Source organism: Mesoplodon densirostris, chromosome 2 (assembly GCF_025265405.1).
Source record: "Mesoplodon densirostris isolate mMesDen1 chromosome 2, mMesDen1 primary haplotype, whole genome shotgun sequence".
Lineage (NCBI taxonomy): Eukaryota > Metazoa > Chordata > Mammalia > Artiodactyla > Ziphiidae > Mesoplodon > Mesoplodon densirostris.
In genome coordinates, this window is record NC_082662.1 from 158,368,974 (window position 1) to 158,392,547 (window position 23,574).

At 35.5% G+C, this 23,574-nt stretch overlaps 1 protein-coding gene across 1 annotated transcript in view; it reads right to left on the reverse strand.

Annotated features, from left to right (window-relative positions):
- Nucleotides 1-23,574, reverse strand: part of PAPPA2 (pappalysin 2) — a 297,667-nt gene that overhangs the window by 132,183 nt on the left and 141,910 nt on the right. The window contains exons 10-11 of the mRNA XM_060088558.1: nt 18,777-18,970; nt 16,712-16,858 (exon numbers count right to left, since the gene is read on the reverse strand). Of these exons, the coding sequence (XP_059944541.1) occupies nt 16,712-16,858; nt 18,777-18,970 (341 nt within the window). The remainder of the gene's footprint in view (nt 1-16,711; nt 16,859-18,776; nt 18,971-23,574) is intronic.

A 23,574-nucleotide genomic window follows, 5' to 3' on the forward strand; every position in this document is an offset into this window, starting at 1 on the left:
AGGTTTACCATCTTGGTATTTGTTTTCTCTTTATTATTTGTTTCTTAGTTCCTCTTTTCTTGCCTTCTTTTGGATGAATCAAGCTATTTTATTATTCCATTAATCTTCTCTTTTGACTTTTTACCTATAGCTATTTGTGTGTAAATGTATATTTTTTTGTGTGATTGCTCTAGGGATTATTATATGTATGCGTAATTTATTACAATCCACATTCAAATAAAATCACCATATCCTGAATAGATTAAAGACCTTACAGCACCATTATTCCACTTACTACCTGTCCTTTGTGATAATATATATTATTTCTTTATAGGAGATGTCACCCAAGCCTTCAGTGAGGTTGCTCAACTTTTTTCACCTACTTATGCTTTCTTTCCTTCTTTTCCACAGATGCTGATAGCTAGGCTACTGCTTATCAAACATCCTGCATATTAAGTTCCATCTCAGAATCTGCTTCCTAGAGAATCCCACCTGCCACAGCCAAGAAAAATGACCAATTCTTCCCATCTTTAAAAAATTCTTTTCAATATGGTTTCCACTTAAACTTCAGTTCATCTTTTAAAAAGTTTTGCAGGAAGAGGTGGTTTGCCCCTATTTCTGGCCTTTGTCACCTCCCCTTTTCAGTCTAGCTAAGCCCAGAGTCCTACTTACTCACTTCTGTTCTGGGTCATAAGTAGTAGTATCAATATGCTCCCAACTGCCAAGGCTAAGACCTAACATCCCATCATTTATTCATGCAATCACAAAACATTTCAAACATCACAACAACCAGGGTCTGTGCTCAATGCTTGACATACAACCATGACTATACATGGTCTCTGCCCACAAGATCCTTACAGGTTATGTGATGGAGAGACAGACAAACAAGAACAGTGAAGTGTATAGGAACTATGACAGAAGTGTCTATTGAGGAGGCACATAGGAGGAAGAGATTAATTATACATACTAAGTATGGTTTGGGAGAGAAGTTCAGGAAAGTCTAGGCCTTATAAAAGAAGTAATCCTTGAGCTAAACCTTAGAAGATGAGTATGTGTTTTTTTGAAAGTCAAAGTGGAGAAAGCACTTACTAAGAAGGAAAAACATGAATTCTTTACCTGAAAGGTTACAGATATGTAAAAACCTTGGTGTTTTCCAGCACTGAAAGCAATCTGTCATGACTAAAATTTCTAAATCCTAGAATGTGTGTGTGTGTGTGTGTGTGTGTGTGTGTGTGTGTGTGTATGTGTGGTATAGAGGGGTGTGGAAGATGAGATAAATGGGGGAATTCATGCTAAGATAAGACTTATCTCTATCTCCCTATGTCCAATCAGTCACCAGGTCCTTTTGAGTCTATTTTACACTTCATTATGTTTGTAGCATAGCATTTTGTCTTCTACAATAGTTGCATAAACATGCCCACTGTGGAATATGTACCTTAAGGGTGAAGATAGTGATTAATTAATCATTGAAACCCTCTGCAATACAATATTTTGTTTATTTTTAGGCAGTGTTTATTGAGTAGAATTAAAGGTGAATGTTATTATGGTGTGGAATTAAGGCAAATGTCCATACTTACCTTTAGCATTAACTGGAAACTAGATATAGAGCAGAGGTCAGCACACTACAGCCCATGAGCCAAATGTGACCCACTGCCTGTTTTTTGTATGGTCTGTGAGCTAAGAATGGTTTTTGCATTTTCAAATCGTTGAAAAAATTCAAAGAAAAATAGTGTGAATAATGTGAAAATTATATGAAACTGAAATTTTGGTGTTCATAAGTATAATTTTATTAGAGCACAGCCATGCTCATTCATTTATGTATTGTCTATGGCTGCTTTTATTCTACAACAGCAGTGTTAAGTAGCTGTGACAGAGACCATATAGCCCACAAACCCTAAAATATTTGTTATCTGGATATTTACAGAAAATATTTCCCAACCCTTGGTATAGAGGAAAAAACATTGGTTTTGGAATAAGTTGGATTTGAATTTGAATCCTATCTATACCTCTACTACCTATGTTATCTAAAATGCTTAGCATCTCTGAGTTTTTAGATAATCATTTTTAGAATCAGAAAAATCATATCTCTGATTAAAAATTCATATAAGAATTTATAATAAGATATCTGGAACATATTAAATCTCAATAAATGTGTTTCTCTCTATCCTCTCCTCTTTAGTGCCTGGTTTTAGGGATTCTCATCTTTGAAATCCAATCAATTAAATATACACTGCATTTTCTGTTGAAGATTCATATTCAGTGTTTGGCTAGTTAAACTCAAACAAAGAAAAAGAGGAAATTATAGTTAACAGGCTTTAGGTTTTATGTAGCGAGGGTTTCCAGACAGTGGTCCATAATTTATAACTAATGTGGAGGACCCTGGTATTTAAAATATGATGACCATGTGGTGGTTTCAGTTAGGACTGCTAACCAGTCCAGCTTGAGTGAGACCATTCTTAATTGGAGACATTTTAGAACAGCCATGAAAATAAACATGAACATATGATTTTGCATATGCTGATGGGCTCCTTGTGAAACCAAACAACAAGTACTTTGTTGAACGTCTGCTTCTCAGATTGCTTCATTTGTTGTCTATATTGCTCAGACCCAAAGCACTTTCTGGGAAGGATCATGCCTTCTGTTTCTTTCTCTGTTCCTTAATGGTACCTGGAGTTTACACTATGCACTTAATAAATCCTATGAACTAGATCCACAGATATATCATCTTTGAAGAATTTAGAAGAAATCCAACAAAAGACAGGAAACCTTTTCTTCCATTCCACATATGTTTTAATTTGTTTTCTTGCTCATGTCATATTTCCCTGTTTATCCCCAGTGCTTATTTCTGGGTTTGGCATATTGCAGGTGCATAATGAATGCTGACTGAATGAGGCAACATCGTGTAGAGAAATAAACATGGGATTAGAGCAATAGGCATGAGTTTGAACTTCAGGTTTACCCTTTTATTCTTGGGTGATGTAGAGCACCTTGAGTCTTTGATTCCTATTTTCCCAATCTGTAAAATATGAAAACACCTACTTTGCCAAACTCCCAGGACTATTATGGGGTTCAAATAAAAAAGTGTTGAGAATGCACATTGTAAACTATAAAGGGTTTTAAAATGTGCTTATTATTGTAAATAATAAAAAGAATCTACATTTTATTCTATGTAAGAGAAGTTCTCATATTTTGGTCTATTGATCCCAGATTTTAAAAAATAATAATAATAAGGAAAGATAAGAGAGACAAGTTACCTTAGTAAATGTGGACTAAAATGATAGAAATTTTGTTGGGCAAGCAAGTAAAGGAAAGATTTTGGAAAGATATTTTCAAGGCTAATGTTTTCCAGTACAGCTGTTTCTCACTGTAATAAATTTGTCTGTGATCCATTGCATACAAATCATATTTGTATATCAAATCAAGATTAAAGTAATATAAAAGGAATAACAAAGAGTCAGAAATCCTTCAGTCCTCAGAAAACTTTGAAAAAAACTTAATCAGCTTATTTTGTAAAATCACTTCCTAATTTATTTAGTATCATGTGGATTTGTGAAAACTAAATTTTCTTAAGTTTTTATATGTTAACATTCAATGATATTCATGATTTTTTTCTGACACAAGTACTATTACTCCTATATCTCTTGTAAGAAGAACAGAGTGCAAACCTAAAATATATATGGTAGCTAATTGACATACATTTAAAAAATTCCAGTTGGAGATTTTTGCTTCCAGGTATAAAGAAGTAACTTATAGTAGAACATATACTCCTGAAAAGAACGATTATAAAAAATGAATAAAGTAAAAAAAAAAAGTTTGAAAGCATTTGAGAGCAACTAAGGCAGTCAGGACTGAAAAGACTCAAAAACAAAGAAACCACATTGAAGATAACCTAACATTCTGTGCCACTATTGCCACTGAGGTGTATTCAAATTCTAAACTATGAAGAATAAGAGTATAAGAAGCTAAGCAGAAGTGGGTAGATTAAAGACCAAAAAGCTAAGCAGAACTTTTAGCAGACACATATTGCTGAGGAAATAGAAATTGTGCTTCAGAGACTATCAAGGTAGAAGACCCAATTAGTTGAGACCCCTGAAGTGACTAGACCTTAGGAGAAAAGGAACTAGGAAACATTTCAGGGCTCATTAATACAGAAGCACAAGCTTGAGTCAACTTAAGTACTGATTAAGTTAAGGTGCTCTTTCCCAAATTTTATTATACATTTTTTAAAGTAAATCCTCTTAAAAGGAAGATATCATTAGCCAGAGCCTACACAATTTTTCAGTGTCTGATATTCAGTTAAGACACTCTTCAGTATGACAGGAGATATGCCTAAATGAATGAGAATTAAGAAATAAAAGTCAACATGAACAGACCTCAGGTCACCAAGTTATTAGTATTATCAGACACAGATGTTAAAATGATTGTGATTAATATATTTTTAAAATAGACTACAGGATGGAGAATTTTAAAGAAAACGAGAACCTATAGGAATAGTTAAATATGTATTCTAGAATTAAAAATAAAATGACTGATACTAATAATATAATAAACAGTTTAACAGCCAATTATATGGTGTAAAATTTGGGATTAGTGAAACAGAAGATATGTCAGCATAAGATAATCAGACTGCAGCATGGAGAAAAAAAAAGAATGAAAAATAGAACAAAGAGAAAAGGAACAAAATACAAACAGCAAAAAGCTCTGATGTATGTAATTAGGTGTCCAAAAAAGGAAGGGCAAGTAAAGACATTAAGCTACAGATTCAAGAAGATTGACAAACAGTTAGCCAGATATATGCAAAGAAAAACAGGCTTAGGAACATCATACTAAAACTGTTGAAGACAAAAGACAAAGAGATTATGTTAAAAGCACCAGAGAATAAAAGGCATTGCCTTCAAAGTAATGTACATCAGATGGTACAGCTAACTCTCCAAAGAAAGTATATAGGTAAAAAGGCAATGAAATAACATCTTCAAATTCTTGAAAACAACAACTGGCCACCTAGAATTCTATACCAGGCAAAGATACTCTTTAAAAATAAACGTCGAATAAAGATATTTTCAGCTACACAAAAACTGGAAGAACTCACTGCCAGCAGATTCATGTTAAAAAATAATAATAAATGGATTTCTTCAAGCTAAATAAAAATGAGGAAAGCACAGAAATGCAGAAAGGACCAAAGAGCACTGGAAAGGTAAATATTAGGTAATTTAAAATCATTTTAACTTAAAAAAGCCAGGAAACAGAAAATAAAGACAAAGCATTCTAAGTTACTCATTGATTATGAAACTGTGAGAGAGCTAATTCACAGCAGATTCTAACTGGTTAAGGACCCACATTGAAATCTCGAGGGTGAAAAAGATAGAGAATAAAATAAAAGTATAACTAATAAACTGATAGAATGGGACATAAAATAATAAAACAACTTATTTAATCTAAAAAGGGCAAGAAATAGAAAAAACAGAGAGCATGTGGAACAAGTGAATAACAAATGGTTTGTTGATAGATTTAAAACTAAGCATCATTAATTACATTAAATATAACTGGACCAAATACTGCTGTAATTGGAAAGTAGAGAATTTTAGATTTATTTATATAGAGATTTGTTAGATTTGGATTTATTTATATTATTCATATATGTAAAGATATGTTGACTTCAAACAAAGCATATTAAATATAGTTGCACAGAAAGATTAAAAGTAATAGGATGGAAGAGGAAACAATATGCAAATAAACAAAAAGGTATAGCTATACTAATATTAGACAAAGTTTACAGTACAGCAAAAAATATTCTTAGAGATAGGTGGAGTCAAGATGGCAGTGTGGAAAGAAGATGAGTTAATGTCTCCCCAGAACTATGGTGCCTGCCGGCTGCTGGTGAGGGACCCTGACGCCCAAGTGAACCAGTAGGACATGGAGGGACTGAGGGTGGAGGAGAAGTGGAGGCCAGACAGGACCAGTGCCCCTGAGTCCTGGGAGATCAGGAGAGGCAGGTGGGAGGGGCCCTCTGGGGGAAATAGGAGAGGAGTGGAGGGCGACTGCCCCTCCCACTTGGGCTTGGGGAGCCTGCTGAGCTCCCAGGCTGGTACCCACACCCTCCAGGCTGCGTGAGTCCTGGGGGCATATGAGAGAGGCTGGGGAGATCAGGAGAGGCAGGCGGGAGGGGCCCTCCAGGACCAGAGGAGCAAGAGAGGAGAGGAGGGCATTTGCCCTACCCACCTGAGTCAAGGAAGCCTGCTGAGCTCACAGGTGAGGGCCTCTGCCCTCTGAGACCAGAGGTGGGGGACACGCCTGGGTCCCTTCCCCCTACAGCTCCCAGGGCCTTTTCCAGGCCTGTGGGTCCTAAGCATAGGCCTTTCCCACTGCCTAAACCTCGCCCTTGCTTAAGTCCCACCACCCACAGCAAAGGCCTTTCCCCCTTTTGCTTTTGCTTTTTTTTTCCCCTCCTTCTCTTTTCTACTATCATGGTACAGTTGTACCTTCCAGTTGTTGATTCATTTATATTTATATTTTTATATTCTTTCCAACATATCAGTTAGTTTCCTAGTCTAATCTTATTTTTTACTTTGTTATTGTTCTCTCTTTTTTTTTTTTCTGCCACCCCATGCGGCTTGTGGGATCTTGGTTCACGAGCCGGGTGTCAGGCCGAAGCTCTGTGGTGGGATCTCTGAGTCTGAACCACTGCACTGACAGAGAACCTCAGACCCCAGGGAATATTCATCAGAGTGAGGTCTCATAGAGGTCCTCATCTCAGCACCTGGACCCAGCTCTACCCAACAGCCTACAAACTCCAGTGTTGGAAACCTCAGGCCAAACAACCAGTAAAACAGGAACAAAATTCCACCCATTAAAAAAAAAAGAGAGAGATGGCAAAATATATGTCACAGCTGAAGGAGCAGGGTAAAAGCCTACAAAACCAAATAAACAAAGAGGAAATAGGCAATCTAACTGAAAAAGAATTCAGAGTAATGATAGTAAAGATGATCCAGAATCTCAGAAACAGAATGGAGGCATGGACTGAGAAAATACAAGAAATGTTTAACAAAGATCTAGAAGAACTAAAGAACAAACAAACAGAGATGAACAACACAATAAATGAAATGAAAAAATACACTAGAAGGAATCAATAACAGAATAACTGAGGCAGAAGAACGAATAAGTGAGCTGGAAGACAAAATGGTGGAAATAACTGCCGAGGAGTAGAATAAAGAAAAAAGAATGAAAAGAACTGACGACAATCTCAGAGACCTCTGGGACAACACTAAATGCACCAACATTCAAATTATAGGGGTTCCAGAAGAAGAAGAGAAAAAGAAAGGGTCTGAGAAAACATTTCAAGAGATTATAGTCAAAAACTTCCCTAACATGGGAAAGGAAATAGTCACCCAAGTGCAGGAAGCACAGAGAGTGCCAAATAGGATAAACCCTAGGAAAAACACACCAAGACCCTTATTAATCAAACTAACAAAAATTAAAGTCAGGGCTTCCCTGGTGGCGCAGTGGTTGAGAGTCCGCCTGCCAGTGCAGGGGACGCAGGTTCGTGCCCCGGTGTGGGAAGATCCCACATGCTGCGGAGTGGCTGGGCCTGTGAGCCATGACCGCTGGGCCTGCGCGTCCGGAGCCTGTGCTCCGCAACGGGAGAGGCCACAACAGTGAGAGGCCCGTGTACCGCAAAAAAAAAAAAAAATTAAAGTCAAACAAAAAAAATTAAAAGCAGCGAGGGAAAAACAAAAAATAACATACAAAGGAATCCCCATAAGGTAATCAGCTGATTTTTCAGTGGAAACTGCAGGCCAGAAGGGAGTGGCAGGAAATACTTAAAATAGTGAAAGAGAAAAAATTACAACTAAGATTACTCTACCCAGCAAGGATCTCATTTAGGTTTGACAGAGAAATCCAAAGCTTTACAAACAAGCAAAAGCTAAGAGAATTCAGCACCACCAAATCAGCTCTATAACAAATGCTAAAGAAAATTCTCTAGGCGGGAAACACATGAGAAGAAAAAGACCCACAAAAAGAAACCCAAAACAATTAAGAAAATGGTAATAGGAACATACATATCAATAATAACCTTGAATGTAAACAGATTAAATGTCCCAACCAAAAGACACAGACTGGCCGAATGGATACAAAAACAAGACCCATATATATGCTGTCTACAAGAGACCCACTTCAGACCTACAGACACATACAGATTGAAAGTGAAGGGATGGAAAAGATATACCATGCAAATGGAAATCAAAAGAAAGCTGGAGTAGCAGTTCTCATATCAGACAAAATAGACTTTAAAATAAAGACTGTTACAAGAGATAAGGAGGGACAATACATAATGATCAAAGATCAATCAAGAAGAAGATATAACAACTATAAATGTTTATGCACCCAACATAGGAGTACCTCAATACATAAGGCAAATGCTAACAGCCATAAAAGGGGAAATCGACAGTAACACAATAATAGTGGGGGAGTTTAACACCCCACTTACACCAATGGACAGATCATCCAGACAGAAAATAAATAAGGAGACACAAGCTTTAAATGACACAATAAACCAGATAGACTTAATTGATATTTATAGGACATTCCACCTGAAAGTGGCAGAATACACTTTCTTCTCAAATGCACACGGAACATTCTCCAGAATAGATCACATCTTGGGTCACAAATCAAGCCCTGGAAAATTTAAGAAAACTGAAATCATATCAAGCATCTTTTCCAACCAGATGCTATAAGATTAGAAATCAATTACATGGAAAAAAAAAAAGGAAAACCCCCCACAAATATATGGAGGCTAAACAGTGTGCTACTAAATAACCAAGAGATCACTGGAGAAATCAAAGAAGAAATTTAAAAAATAGATAGAAACAAATGACAACAAAAACACGATGACCCAAAAGCTATGGGATGCAGCAAAAGCAGTTCTAAGAGGGAAGTTTATAGCAATTCAATCTCACCTCAAGAAACAAGAAAAATCTCAAATAAACAATCTCACCCTACACTTAAAACAACTAGAAAAAGAAGAACAAAGAAAACCCAAAGTCAAGCAGAAGGAAAGAACTCATAAAGATCAGAGCAGAAATAAATGAAATAGAAATGAAGAAAACAATAGCAAAGATCAATAAAACTAACAACTGATTCTGGAGAAGATAAAATTGATAAACTCTTAGCCAGATTCATCAAGAAAAAAAGGAAGAGGATGTATATCAATAAAATTAGAAATGAAAAAGGAGAAATCGCAACTGACACCACAGAAATAGAGGATTTTAAGAGACTACTACAAACAACTATATGCCAATAAAATGGACAACCATGAAGAAACAGACAAATTCTTGGAAAGGTACAATTTTCCAAGACTGAACTAGGAAGAATTAGAAAATATAAACAGACCTATCACAAGTAATGAAATTAAAACCATAATTTAAAATCTTCCAACAAACCAAAGTCCAGGACCAGAGGGCTCCACAGGCAAATTCTATCAAACATTAAGAGAAGAGTTAACACCCATCATTCTCAAACTCTTCCAAAAAACTGCAGAGGGAGAAACACTCCTAAATTCATTCTACAAGGCCACCATCACCCTGATACCAAAAGCAGAAAAAGATATCACAAAAAAAGAAAATTATAGACCAATAACAATGATGAACATAGATGCAAAAATCCTAAACAAAATACAAGCAAACAGAATCCAACAACACATTAAAAGGATCATACACCATGATCAAGTGAGATTTATCCCAGTGATGCAATGATTCTTCAATATACACAAATCAATCAGTGTGATACACCACATTAACAAATTAAGGAATAAAAACCATACAATCATCTCAAGAGATGCAGAAAAAGCTTTTGACAAAATTCAACACTCATTTATGATAAAAAAACTCTCAAGAAAATGGGCATAGAGTGAATCTACCTCAACATAATAAAGGCCATATATGACAAACCCACAGCAAGCATCATATGCAATGGTGAAAAACTGAAAGCGTTTCCACTAAGATCAGGAACAGGATAAGGATATCCGCTCTTGTCACTCTTATTCAACATAGTTTTGGAAGTCCTAGCCATGACAATCAGAGAAGAAAAAGAAATAAAAGGAATACAAATTGGAAAAGAAGAAGTAAAACTGTCACTGTTTGCAGATGGCATGATACTATACATAGAAAATCCTAAATATGCCACCAGAAAACTACTAGAACTAATCAATGAATTTGGTAAGGTTACAGGATACAAAATTAATGTGCAGAAATCTCTGGCATTCCTATACACCAACAACGAAAAATTAGAAAGAGAAATTTAGGAAACAATCCCATTTACCATCACAACAAAATGAATAAAATACCTAGTAATAAACCTGCCTAAGGAGGTGAAAAACTTGCTCAGAAAACTATAAAACACAGATGAAAGAAATCGAAGATGACATAAACCAATGGAGAAATATAACATGCTCTTGGATTGGAAGAATCAATATTGTGAAAATGACTATACTACTCAAAGCAATCTACAGATTCAATGCAATCTCTATCAAACTACCAACTGGCATTCTTCACAGAATTAGAACAAAAAATTTTACAACTTGTATAGAAACACAAAAGACCCCAAATAGCCGAAGTGAACTTGAGAAAGAGAAACGGAGTTGGAGGAATCAGTCTCCCTGACTTCAAACTATACAGTATATCAAAGAGAGTATGGTACTGGCACAAAAACAGAAATATAGATCAATGGTACAGGATAGAATGCTCAGAGGTAAACCCACACACATATGGTCACCTAATTTACGACAAAGGAGGCAAGAATATACAATGGAGAAAAGACAGTCTCTTCAATAAGTGGTGCTGGAAAAACTGGACAGCTACATGTAAAAGAATGAAATTAGAACACTACCTAACACCATATACAAAAATAAACTCCAAATGGATTAAAGATCTAAATGTAAGACCAGACACTATAAAACACTTAGAGGAAAACACAGGAAAAACACTCTTTGACATAATCCACAGCAAGATATTTTTTGACCCACCTCCTAGAGAAATGGAAATAAAAACAAAAATAAACAAATGGGACTTAATTAAACTTAAAAGCTTTTGCACAGCAAAGGAAACCATAAACAAGACAAAAAGACAACGCTCAGAATGGGAGAAAATATTTGCACATGAAACAACAGACAAAGGATTACTCTCCAAAATGTACAAACAGCTCATGGAACTCAATATCAAAAAAACAATCCAATTAAAAAATGGTTGGAAGACCTAAATAGACATCTCACCAAGGAAGACATACAGATGGCCAAGAGGCACATGAAAAGCTGCTCAACATCACTAATTATTAGAGAAATGTAAATCAAAACTATAGTGAGGTATCACCACAGGCCGGTCAGAATGGCCATTATCAAAAAATCTAGAAACACTAAATGCTGGAAAGCGTGTGGTGAAAAGGGAACCCTCCTGCAGTGTTGGTGGAAATGTAAATTGATACAACCACTATGGAAAACAGTATGGAGGTTCCTTAAAAAACTAAAAATAGAACTACCATATGACCCAGCAATCCCACTACTGGGCATATACCCTGAGAAAACCATAATTCAAAAAGAGACATGTACCACAATGTTCATTGCAGCAGTATTTACAATAACCAGGACATGGAACCAACCTAAATGTCCATCAACAGATGAATGGATAAAGAAGGTGTGGCACATATATTCAATGGAATATTTCTCATCACAAAAAGAAATGAAATTGAGTTATTTGTAATGAGGTGGATGGACCTGGAGTCTGTCATACAGAGTGAAGTAAGTCAGAAAGAGAAAAACAAATACTGTATGCTAACGCATATATATGGACTCTAAATTTTTAAAACTGGTACTGATGCTATTTGCAGGGTAGTAAGGAAGATGTAGACATAGAGAATGGACTTGATGACACGGGGTCAGGGGGAAGCTGGGGCGAAGTTAGAGTAGCATCGACCTATATACACTACCTAATGTAAAATAGCTAGTGGAAAAAGCAGCATAGCACAGGGAGATAAGGTTGGCGCTATGCGATGACCTAGAGGGGAGGGAGAGGGAGGATGGGAGGGAGGCTCAAGAGGGAGGGGATATGGGGACATGTGTATGCATATGGCTGATTCGCTTTGTTGTGCAACAGAAACTAACAGTATTGTGAAGCAGTTACACTCCAATAAAGATCTATTAAAAATATTCTTAGAGATAAAGAGAGACATTTCTTAGTGTTAGAAGAGATAATCCACCAGGAAGATATAAAAATTCTAAAATTATCTACTGACACTAGTTTCACTTTACACAGTTTCCATATACAAAAATATCAGTTATCACCATTTAGTTATATAATACCAGAGTCCCAACGATATGATTCAAATTTCAGTTACCAAAAAATAACTGTAACTGTAGAAAGTACAAACTCCATTAACAGTCTTTCCATCCACAAATCACCATGTAAATAACAACTGAGAATCATGATCAGTGACCAATTACATCACTTCTTTCAAACTGTCATTGATCGTTTACTGTGTATCTGTTATTCAGTTCACACAGAGGCAGAAAAGTGTGCAGTTGTGTTGCCTCATCTACCAGTGACATTTTACCAACATGACATTTCACAAACATGACATTTCACAAACATGGATAATCAAAAGAGGGGATCAGCCAGCAAGGGTGAAAGTGCAGCAAAGAAACAAAAAATTATAATGCTGGAGGTGAAATTTGAATTAAAGGTAAATAGAGTTATAGACGAAAGAGCTGAGTGTGGGAATGTTGATGCTGCTGCCATTTGGGAGACAGGATTTGCAGCCAGAGGAACTTAGTGAAAGTGAAATGATCAGCAAAAATGAGAAAAGTGGTTGTGACAAAAAGGATGAAGATGTCCCAGAGGAAATGATGCCAAGAAAAAATTCACATTAAAAGAACTCTCAGAGATGTTTCATAACATTGAAAGTGCAAAGTACTATAAAATGTTGGAAGCTGCTCAAACTTAGAAAGGAATATGACAATTCACAAAGGCACAGAAAAACTGCTTGCTTTGTAATGTAAGTCATATGAAGCAAAAAAAAAAAAAAAAAGGCAAGCACTGTTCAAACTATACTTGGTAGTTTTCTTTTTTTTTAAACAAAGAAATGAAACACTTTAATTCTCTGTTTGTAATTTTTTTTTAAATTATAATGATCTAAAATTTACTATTTTTTCACTTCCTTTCACATATATTTCTGAAAATAAGAGAGTTTTTAATATCGTGTCAAAAAGGTCATGTAACAATTATAATTTTTCCCATCGATTACTGAGTTTGCTTTGTATAGTTTTAGGATACATGGTCATTTTGTGGTCCCACACTACAAAGTGAGAACTGCCTGCATATTTAATAATATAGTTTCAAAATATATAAATCAAAAACTGACAAAAATAAGAGAAACAGACAAATTCAAGACTATGGTAAGAAAGTCTGACCCATATCTCTCAGTAGCTGATGGAAACAGTGTACAAAATATCAGGGAAAATATGTATATATATTATATATATGATATAGGAAATTTTAATGACATGATGGATGAACTTGATCTATGTTAAATATATAGAATGCTATATCCAATAATTTCAGATGACATATTTCTTTCAAAGTACATGTAATATTTATCAATATTAACCAGATGCTATTCCATAATTCAAGGGTCAACAAATTAAAAAGGCTTGAAACCATACCAAATATAATCTTTGACCACAGAAGACTCTAGCTATAAGTCAAAAATAAAAAGGTAACCAGAAAATTCACAAATGTTTAGAAGTTCATCAGCATACTTATAAATAACTCAGGGATCAAAAAAGTAATCAAATAAAAATTAGAAAATATATTTGAACTGGATGATAACAGAAATAAGATGTGAAACTTGTAGTATGTCGCTAAAGTCAAATTAGAAGGAAACTTGTGGCCTTAATGCACATATTTTAAAAAGAAAGAAGCTAAAAATTAATTATCTAAGCATCATCTCAAGTTACTAGAAAAAGTAGAGCAAGTTAAATGTAAACATAAAAGGAAGGAAATAATGCTATTTTCATTATTTCCTTCTGTTTATGTTTATATATGTATATTTATATATATATAAGAATACATATATACACACATATATTCTTTGGTTCTATAAAAACATTAATAAAAGATTAATAAAACTGATATATCTTGAGCAAGACTGAGCAAAAAAATAAAAGAGAGAAGCCAAAAATTAACAATAGCATAAATGAAAAAAAGTCCTAGGGAGCTTGGAAATATTACAAATAAAATAAGAGAACATTATGAAAAACTTAATGCCAATAAATTCAAAATTTTAGAAAAAACGGACTAATTACTTGATGGAAAACTCAACTTACCAAAGTTGACCTAAGAAGAAATAAAAAACCCAAATTTTTCAATATTTGGTTTAAAATTTTAACACATATTTAAATATTTTCCTTAAAGAAAACACAGACCCAGATAGCTTTACTGATGAATTCCTCCAAAATTAACATCAACCTTTCACAAAATATTCCAGAAAACTGGGGAAAAAAGGAAACTTACTCTGGGAGTCAAACCTAGCCTTCATCATAAAACCTGACAAGATAGTAAAATTAAAAAAAAAAAAGTAGGAACCAACCTCTAATGAATATAAATGAAAAAAACACTTAAAATATTCACAAATAGGATCCAAAACTATTGGCAACGGATCATACATAGCCTCCAAGTTATTTTTTTTCCCAGGTATCTAATGTTGATTTAACATTTAAACATTTATCAATGTATATCAAGACAGTGACAGAACAAAGGGGAAAATAATATGGTCACCTCAGTGGATGCAGAAAAAGCATTTGATAAAATTCAACTCCCTTTTTCTCAGAAAACTATAAAACATTAAGATAAATTAAAGACTTAAGTAACTCAAAGAAAATGTTAGAAGACAGTATTTTAAAGAGAAAACTCTCCCCAAATTGACTCAGAGATTCAATAAAATCCCAATCAAAATTGCATCAGGTTTTTTTTTTCCTAGGTGTGAAAATTGAAGCTGATTCCCAAATTTATATGAAAATTCAGAGGACCAAGAATAGCCAATACAATCAGGAAAAAAAGGAACAAGTTTTAGGACTTACATTATTTGATTTTAAGACTCATAAAAGATGTACAGTAATTAAGAGTATAACACTGATGCAAGGATATACAGATCAGTCTGTATACAGATACACAGAACAAGATGTAGAATCTCCACAATAAACAGATCTCCACATATATATGGCCAGTTTATCTGCGACAAAGGTGACACAGTGCAGCAAAGAGGGGAAAAGAAAATATTAGTTTGAGTAATGGTAGTTCTAGGTCTAGGGAGAAAAAATCTTGATCCCTACCTCACACAATACACAAAAATTCCAATGGATTGTACACCTACATATAAAATGTAAAACAATAACATTTCTAGAAGATAACATAGGAAAGTATATCTTTGTGGTAGGCAAAGACTATTAAATACAGCACACGACAAGCACTAACCATAAACAAAAAGGAAGATAATTTGAACTTTAGTAAAATTTAGAACTCTGTTCATCTAAATATACCATTAAGAGTAAAAATAAGTAAGCCACAGAGTGTTGGAAAATATTAAATAACATATAACTGGAACAGGATTTACATTCAGAAAATTGTAAAGAAATCATATAAATTAAGAAGGAAATGACAGACAGTCCAATAGAAAATTGAGCAAAAGACTTTAATATGCCCTTCAGATAAAAAGAAAAAAAAAAAAGAAGAATCTACAAATGACCAATATACATGTAAAAGTCTCCTAATCTCATTAGCCAACATGTGAATACAAATTGAAACCTCAAGGAGGTACATTTACATACCCAACAGAATGGCCAAAATGAAGACTTTTAAATATTTTAAATATCAAGTAATGGTGAAAATGTAAAGCAGCTGGAATACTCATAGGCCTCTGGTGGGAGTATAAACTAGTACAACCAAGTGGAAAATCATTCGGGATTATCTACTAAAGCTGGTCATCTGCCTAACTATGATCTAGCAGTTCCAAATATACCCAATTGTTTATATACATTCACCAAAAGAAATGTACAGAAGTGTTTATAGCAGAACTATTTGTAATGCACAGTACAGAAAAACTAGAAATAAACGATATGTCCATCAATATGGTTAAATAAAGTATGACATATTCATGCACTGGAATTCTACACAGTAATGGAAATGAACTTTTCTGCTAAGTAAAGCAGCACGATGAATCCCACAAACAGAAAACTGAGTAAGAAAGAATCAGACACAAATAGTACATACTGTAAAGTTTTTTACATAAAATGCAAATAGGCAAAACTAATCTATGGTGGCAGAAGTAAAAAATAGTAGATACCTCTGTCATATAATAAATGAGAGGGGGAATGAGAGAGCCTTTTGGGGGGTGATGTTAATTTTCTGTTTCTTGATCTGTGTGCTGGTTAGAGAGGATGTTTACTTTGTAAAAATTTATTGATCTGTGCATTTCTGATTTTTGTACTTTTCTATGTGTATATTATACTTTGATAAAATGATTGCTTATAAAGAAAAGTCCAACATTCAAAGAGAGATGAAAATAAATTCAAAATGTAAAAACTTTGAGATGATAAAAGGAAATCTGACAAGCCATTCCAATGCATCATTTAAACACACACACATGCACAATCTATACACAGCCTTCAGAAAAATCCATTTGGGCCACTTACTTTGAGCCAAACCTCATCCTCTCTCTCCAGGCTACCTTTTAGCTGCTTACTCCCTTCATCCTGAGGTCTATTTCCACTGGTGACACAGGGAAACCAGCCAGTAAGTGGACGGTGCTCTGGTAAATCTGGACGGTATGATGTGCAAATCTGAAATGCAATTTCAACCAACAATTAAATGTGGAGGGTGAGAGGTAAGTAAAGACAATGAAACTCTCCAGCTTGAAACCAAAGTTTTCCTCTCTTTCTGAATGCCTCATGATCACATTATCGGCAGAAAACTTTTCTCAATGTAGAAGAATGTCTCAGTGCTCTCTGTTAGCCTCAAGATATAACTTTACCAGGGTAGAAGAATACACATGACAACTCACAGGCAGCTGATGACCCAAGGATCTTGCTCAGCGAATTGTCCTGGCACATTTCAGGCAACTGCTCCTAGGATTAGTTAGGGAAGTCTGTCCAGGATGATGATTAGATCCTTATCAGGCAGGATCCACTGGCCCCAGGAGTGAGGCTACTGAGTCAGGGAACCACTAAGCTGGGAAAAGGAACCAGGAAAGAGAAAATGCAGGAAATTTCTCCCACTTCACTGGGGGAAGACAGACAGGCTAGGCTAAAAGCCACTTTAGAGAGCTGTCACTAACTCAGAATCTCCCAGTTTTCTGGGCTTCCTGTCATTGGGCACCAGAACTCTTGAGAAAGATGCCAGAATTAGCTGAAGGAGTGTGGCAGGCATGGTTACTTGCCTATCCATATCCATTCCCCTTTCTTTCTTATTAACAAACTCCAATTTTGTTCAAGGTGACAATGTATAAAGTTATAAATGCTCATCTCCTCAGGGTCCCTTACAACTAAGGATGATGAAGTGACCTGGATCTGACCAATGAGATGTTGGTGGAAGCCTATAGTGTCGAAGTTCCCGAAGAGCTCCCATTTTCCCAATAAAAAGAGACTCAGCTAGCACGTATCAATATTTCCCTTTGACCTTTCCCCTTCTTCCCACTTGAAATAATGACTTCATGCCTGGAGGAACAGCAGTCATCTCATGAGCTTGAGGAAGAAAGCTGCAAGCCAAGGATAGAAAGAGATGAAATCTCAAAGACCCCTGGGTCCTTGATGAGTTCCTTGAACCACAGCACCAACCTTGGCTGGTTCCTCAATCGTCAGGGGGTATCTCCTCAAGGTTAAACTCCAGTAATTCTATCCTGGCCTAATATACCTAGAGAGCTAAATCTTACTTCTGTTGAAATGACTACATTGCTTATTGTTATAATGAATGAAAGAGTTTATTTGGCAATGGAAACACCTAGAATAGTATCCAAAAACTAAAGCCCTTAATCTTCTTTTCTGTATTTAATTATGATTCATAGAAGTCAGTCCTCAGAGTCCTCAGAGGATCTTCTATTTATTTAGGTAGATATTCATGGAAAATTGTATACCTACAGATTTGTTTTTAGTACTGACTCTCAAATTTCTTTAATCATAAGAATTCTTTAAATCAAATTATACTTTGAGCTTTAATACATATTTTAAATTTCATTTGATCCTTGTAATAAACCATTGAGTTAAATGCAAAAGGTATTATTATACCCATTTTACATATGAGAAAATTGGGGCCCAGAGAGGTTAAGTGACACATCAAATCTCACTTAGTAATAATCATAATAATACTGGTAGATCTAATAGTGTTATCCAGGTATTCTGACTCTTTACTGCTTCTTTTTCTTCTTTTAAAATAAATTTTCCAAAACACAAAGCCCAAGTGTAATTTCTGATTTGTGTATTCTAAGACTAATTTTGAGATGCTTTTGTGTAACTTGAAGTCAGCTATTGCTTAGTCAAAGGTTCCTAGATGAAAACTAGTGAATGTAAGTGGGGTGAGGGTGAGGGATGAGATTTAATTGCTAGTCTAGAAGCTTTTCATTTAACATTATTCTATTCTGAGTGCATTAAGAACTAAATTTGGTGTCAAAGTGAGGAGAAAAAAATGTAAGCTCACATTAAGTGTCTGGGGGAATCACTTCACAATTTTGTTTAGCCTTAACTCTATTCTTCTGGCTTAACTTACCATGGAAGGAGGTTCTCCAGTTACCAAGGAAACAGGACACTTCTTCTTATCTTCGTGAGAAGAATAAGCTTGGGTAGCCCACTGATCCAGGTATCCTTTGGGAGTATAGAGGCCACAGTCTGTGATGCTGGTTTCCTTCTCAAAAGGTTCACATATCCCATCTCCCTCATATATATAGCACAGGCTTGGCTCCCCTGCCAAGAAAAATTTGTATGACATTTGAAAAAGTGTTTTTATACATGTCATGTAAAAATAATTACCTTTTTTTCTCCAGCCTGCTAAAGAGAAGACTGTAATTACCAACTTGTCTAATGCCCACCCCAAATATATAGACAACACACGCACACACACACACACCCCTAAAAAGAAGGACACTTTTTCATGGGGAGAGTGGTAAAATCCATTTATATAATAAAAAGTATACAAAGGGGTTGGGGTTGGGGGAGAAGGAACAGAGAGAAAAAAAGCAGCTGTGGGCTGGATAGAGAAATTTTAAGGAACCATTGAGCAAGGTACTTAGGGGAAGCTGGGGATACAAGAGAAGTAACTAAAAGAATAAAGGAAATTTAAATAGATGGTAGGATGTATTATGTACTTGAATCCTCTTCACAGTTTTTGAAATATTAAATAAAACATTTGAGGGATTTGTTTCAAATTACATTTTTGCTGCTGTGTTTCTTCAGCTAACCATGCAACTTGCTCTGAAATGGACAAATGGGCTCCAGGTTTATAAGGATTACACCTGTATTATTTCTTTTAGTCTTAAAACAACCATGTGAGGTATGTATTTTTTGTTTGTTTCATCAATAGACAAACTGAGTCTCCGTGATTGTGACTCGCCAAAGTTCCCTTGATGAAGAAGCAATATCGCTAGGCTCTGAGCCAGGCTTACACAAGGCAGGTTCAGGGGCTCTATTTTACTCCACACTGCCTCAAGCCAAGGCAGAAGGACTGTCTTCAAGAGCAAACGTGTGAGTAATGAATATGTGAGAAGAACCGTTGGGCTTGTAAAGCAAGCTGTATCCCCTGGACAAGTCCATACTTGCTCATAGGATAACTCCTACTAAGTGAATAGTCTGTACTAACCATAGATATGTAAAATAGCTTTCCTCAAATGTAAAAAGCTGAGATGCAGTTATAAAGCCATTTATTAACTACTATTGCATTTTCTACCCATATTAGTAACATAATTCTAATTCCTCATTTCTACTTAAAATAATAGGACATGCAAATAAGATCAAGATTTAAAATATATCAACACGTAGGTACACACTCAGTAACATCATCACTAAAATTAACTATTACTATACCATTCTTTTTATTTTAAATTCTTCACAGAAATACCACAAGACTGTTCCAGTAATTTTTCAGCTGCTCATCAATATGTAGTTACTAATTATTATCCTTAATAATTTCAAGTCTAAGACCCTTCTGTGGTAAATCTACCTCTACTTGCCAGGAATAAGCCACTATTCCTAGGACTTGGTTCTAAGCCTATTTTGGGTTTTAAACTCCTGCATTCCATTAAAGCCATGGTCTTTCTAAGTCACTCCCCTAAAACCAGTATATGTGTATTTGGAATGACTTCTCCATGAGGATTCTAAATATGTATATACACACACGTGTGTATATATATATGTATATATATGTATATTTTATATGTGTTTATATGTATGTGTAGTTTATATACACACATATACATATATGTGTACGTATAGTTTATATGTATGTACATATTTTATATACACATAAATGTATATATGAATATATGTTTATTTTTATAATATATATTTATCATGTACTTTTATAACATACATATGTATACACGTTTTGTTTTTCTATATAATCCAGTGACCATTTCTCCTTGCTTCTTCTCTTTTTACTATGAAAAAAAATTTTTTTATTAGTTTCTGCTTTATAACAAAGTGAATCAGTTATACATATACGTCTGTTCCCATGTCCCTTCCCTCTTGCGTCTCCCTCCCTCCCATCCTCCCTATTCCACCCCTCCAGGAGGTCACAAAGCACGGAGCTGATCTCCCTGTGCTATGCGGCTGCTTCCCACTAGCGATCTACCTTACGTTTGGTAGTGTATATATGTCCATGCCTCTCTTTCGCTTTGTCACAGCTTACCCTTCCCCCTCCCCATATCCTCAACTCCATGCTCAAGTAGGTCTGTGTCTTTATTCCTGTCTTACCCCTAGGTTCTTCATGACATTCTTTTTCTTAAAATCCATATATATGTGTTAGCATACGGTATTTGCCTTTCTCTTTCTGACTTACTTCACTCTGTAAGACAGACTCTAGGTCTATCCACCTCATTACAAATAGCTCAATTTCGTTTCTTTTTATGGCTGAGTAATATTCCATTGTATATATGTGCCACATCTTCTTTATCCATTCATCTGATGATGGACACTTACGTTGTTTCCATCTCAGGGCTATTGTAAATAGGGCTGCAATGAACATTTTGGTACATGTCTCTTTTTGAATTATGGTTTTCACAGGGTATATGCCCAGTAGTGGGATTGCTGGGTCATATGGTAGTTCTATTTGTAGTTTTTTAAGGAACCTCCATTCTGTTCTCCATAGTGGCTGTACCAATTCACATTCCCACCAACAGTGCAAGAGTGTTCCCTTTTCTCCACACCCTCTTCAGCATTTATTGTTTCTAGATATTTTGATAATGGCCATTCTGACTGGTGTGAGATGATATCTCATTGTAGTTTTGATTTGCATTTCTCTAATGATTAATGATGTTGAGCATTCTTTCATGTGTTTGTTGGCAGTCTGTATATCTTCTTTGGAGAAATGTCTATTTAGGTCTTCTGCCCATTTTTGGATTGGGTTGTTTGTTTTTTTGCTATTGAGCTGCATGAGCTGCTTATAAATTTTGGAGATTAATCCTTTGTCAGTTGCTTCATTTACAAATATTTTCTCCCATTCTGAGGGTTGTCTTTTGGTCTTGTTTATGGTTTCCTTTGCCGTGCAAAAGTTTTGAAGTTTCATTAGGTCTCATTTGTTTATTTTTGTTTTTATTTCCATTTCTCTAGGAGGTGGGTCAAAAAGGAACTTGCTGTGATTTATGTCATAGAGTGTTCTGCCTATGTTTTCCTCTAAGAGTTTGACAGTGTCTGGCCTTACATTTAGGTCTTTAATCCATTTTGAGCTTATTTTTGTGTATGGTGTTAGGGAATGATCTAATCTCATACTTGTACATGTCCCTGTCCAGTTTTCCCAGCACCACTTATTGAAGAGGCTGTCCTTTCTCCACTGTACATTCCTGCCTCCTTTATCAAAGATAAGTTGACCATATGTGCGTGGGTTTATCTCTGGGCTTTCTATCCTGTTCCATTGATCTATCTTTCTGTTTTTGTGCCAGTACCACACTGTCTTAATTACTGTAGCTTTGTAGTATAGTCCGAAGTCAGGGAGCCTGATTCCTCCAGCTCCGTTTTTCATTCTCAAGATTGTTTTGGCTATTTGGGGTGTTTTGTTTTTCCATACAAATTGTGAATTTTTTTGTTCTAGTTCTGTGAAAAATGCCAGTGGTAGTTTGATAGGGATTGCACTGAATCTGTAGATTGCTTTGGGTAGTAGAGTCATCTTCACAATACTGATTCTTCCAATCCAGGAACATGGTATATCTCTCCATCTATTTGTATCATTTTTAATTTCTTTCATCAGTGTCTTATAGTTTTCTGCACAGAGGTCTTTTGTCTCCTTAGGTAGGTTTATTCCTAGATATTTTATTCTTTTTGTTGCAATGGTAAATGGGAGTGTTTTCTTGATTTCACTTTCAGATTTTTCATCATTAGTGTACAGGAATGCCAGAGATTTCTGTGCATTAATTTTGTATCCTGCTACTTTACCAGATTCATTGATTAGCTCTAGTAGTTTTCTGGTAGCATCTTTAGGATTCTCTATGTATAGTATCATGTCATCTGCAAACAGTGACAGCTTTATTTCTTCTTTTCCGATTTGGATTCCTTTTATTTCCTTTTCTTCCCTGATTGCTGTGGCTAAAACTTCCAAAACTATGTTGAATAAGAGTGGTGAGAGTGGGCAGCCTTGTCTTGTTCCTGATCTTAATGGAAATGGTTTCAGTTTTTCACCATTGAGGACGATGTTGGCTGTGGGTTTGTCATATATAGCCTTTATTATGTTGAGGAAAGTTCCCTCTATGACTACTTTCTGGAGGGTTTTTATCATAAATGGGTGTTGAATTTTGTCGAAAGCTTTCTCTGCTTCTATTGAGATGACCATATGGTTTTTCTCCTTCAATTTGTTAATATGGTGTATCACGTTGATTGATTTCCATATATTGAAGAATCCTTGCATTCCTGGAATAAACCCCACTTGATGATGGTGTATGATCCTTTTAATGTGCTGTTGGATTCTGTTTGCTAGTATTTTGTTGAGGATTTTTGCATCTATGTTCACTCAGTGATATTGGCCTGTAGTTTTCTTTCCTTGTGACATCCTTGTCTGGTTTTGGTATCAGGGTGATGGTGGCCTCGTAGAATGAGTTTGGGAGTGCTCCTCCCTCTGCTATATTTTGGAAGAGTTTGAGAAGGATAGGTGTTAGCTCTTCTCTAAATGTTTGATAGAATTCGCCTGTGAAGCCATCTGGTCCTGGGCTTTTGTTTGTTGGAAGATTTTTAATCACAGTTTCAATTTCAGTGCTTGTGATTGGTCTGTTCATATTTTCTATTTCTTCCTGATTCAGTCTTGGCAGGTTGTGCATTTCTAAGAATTTGTCCATTTCTTCCAGGTTGTCCATTTTATTGGCATAGAG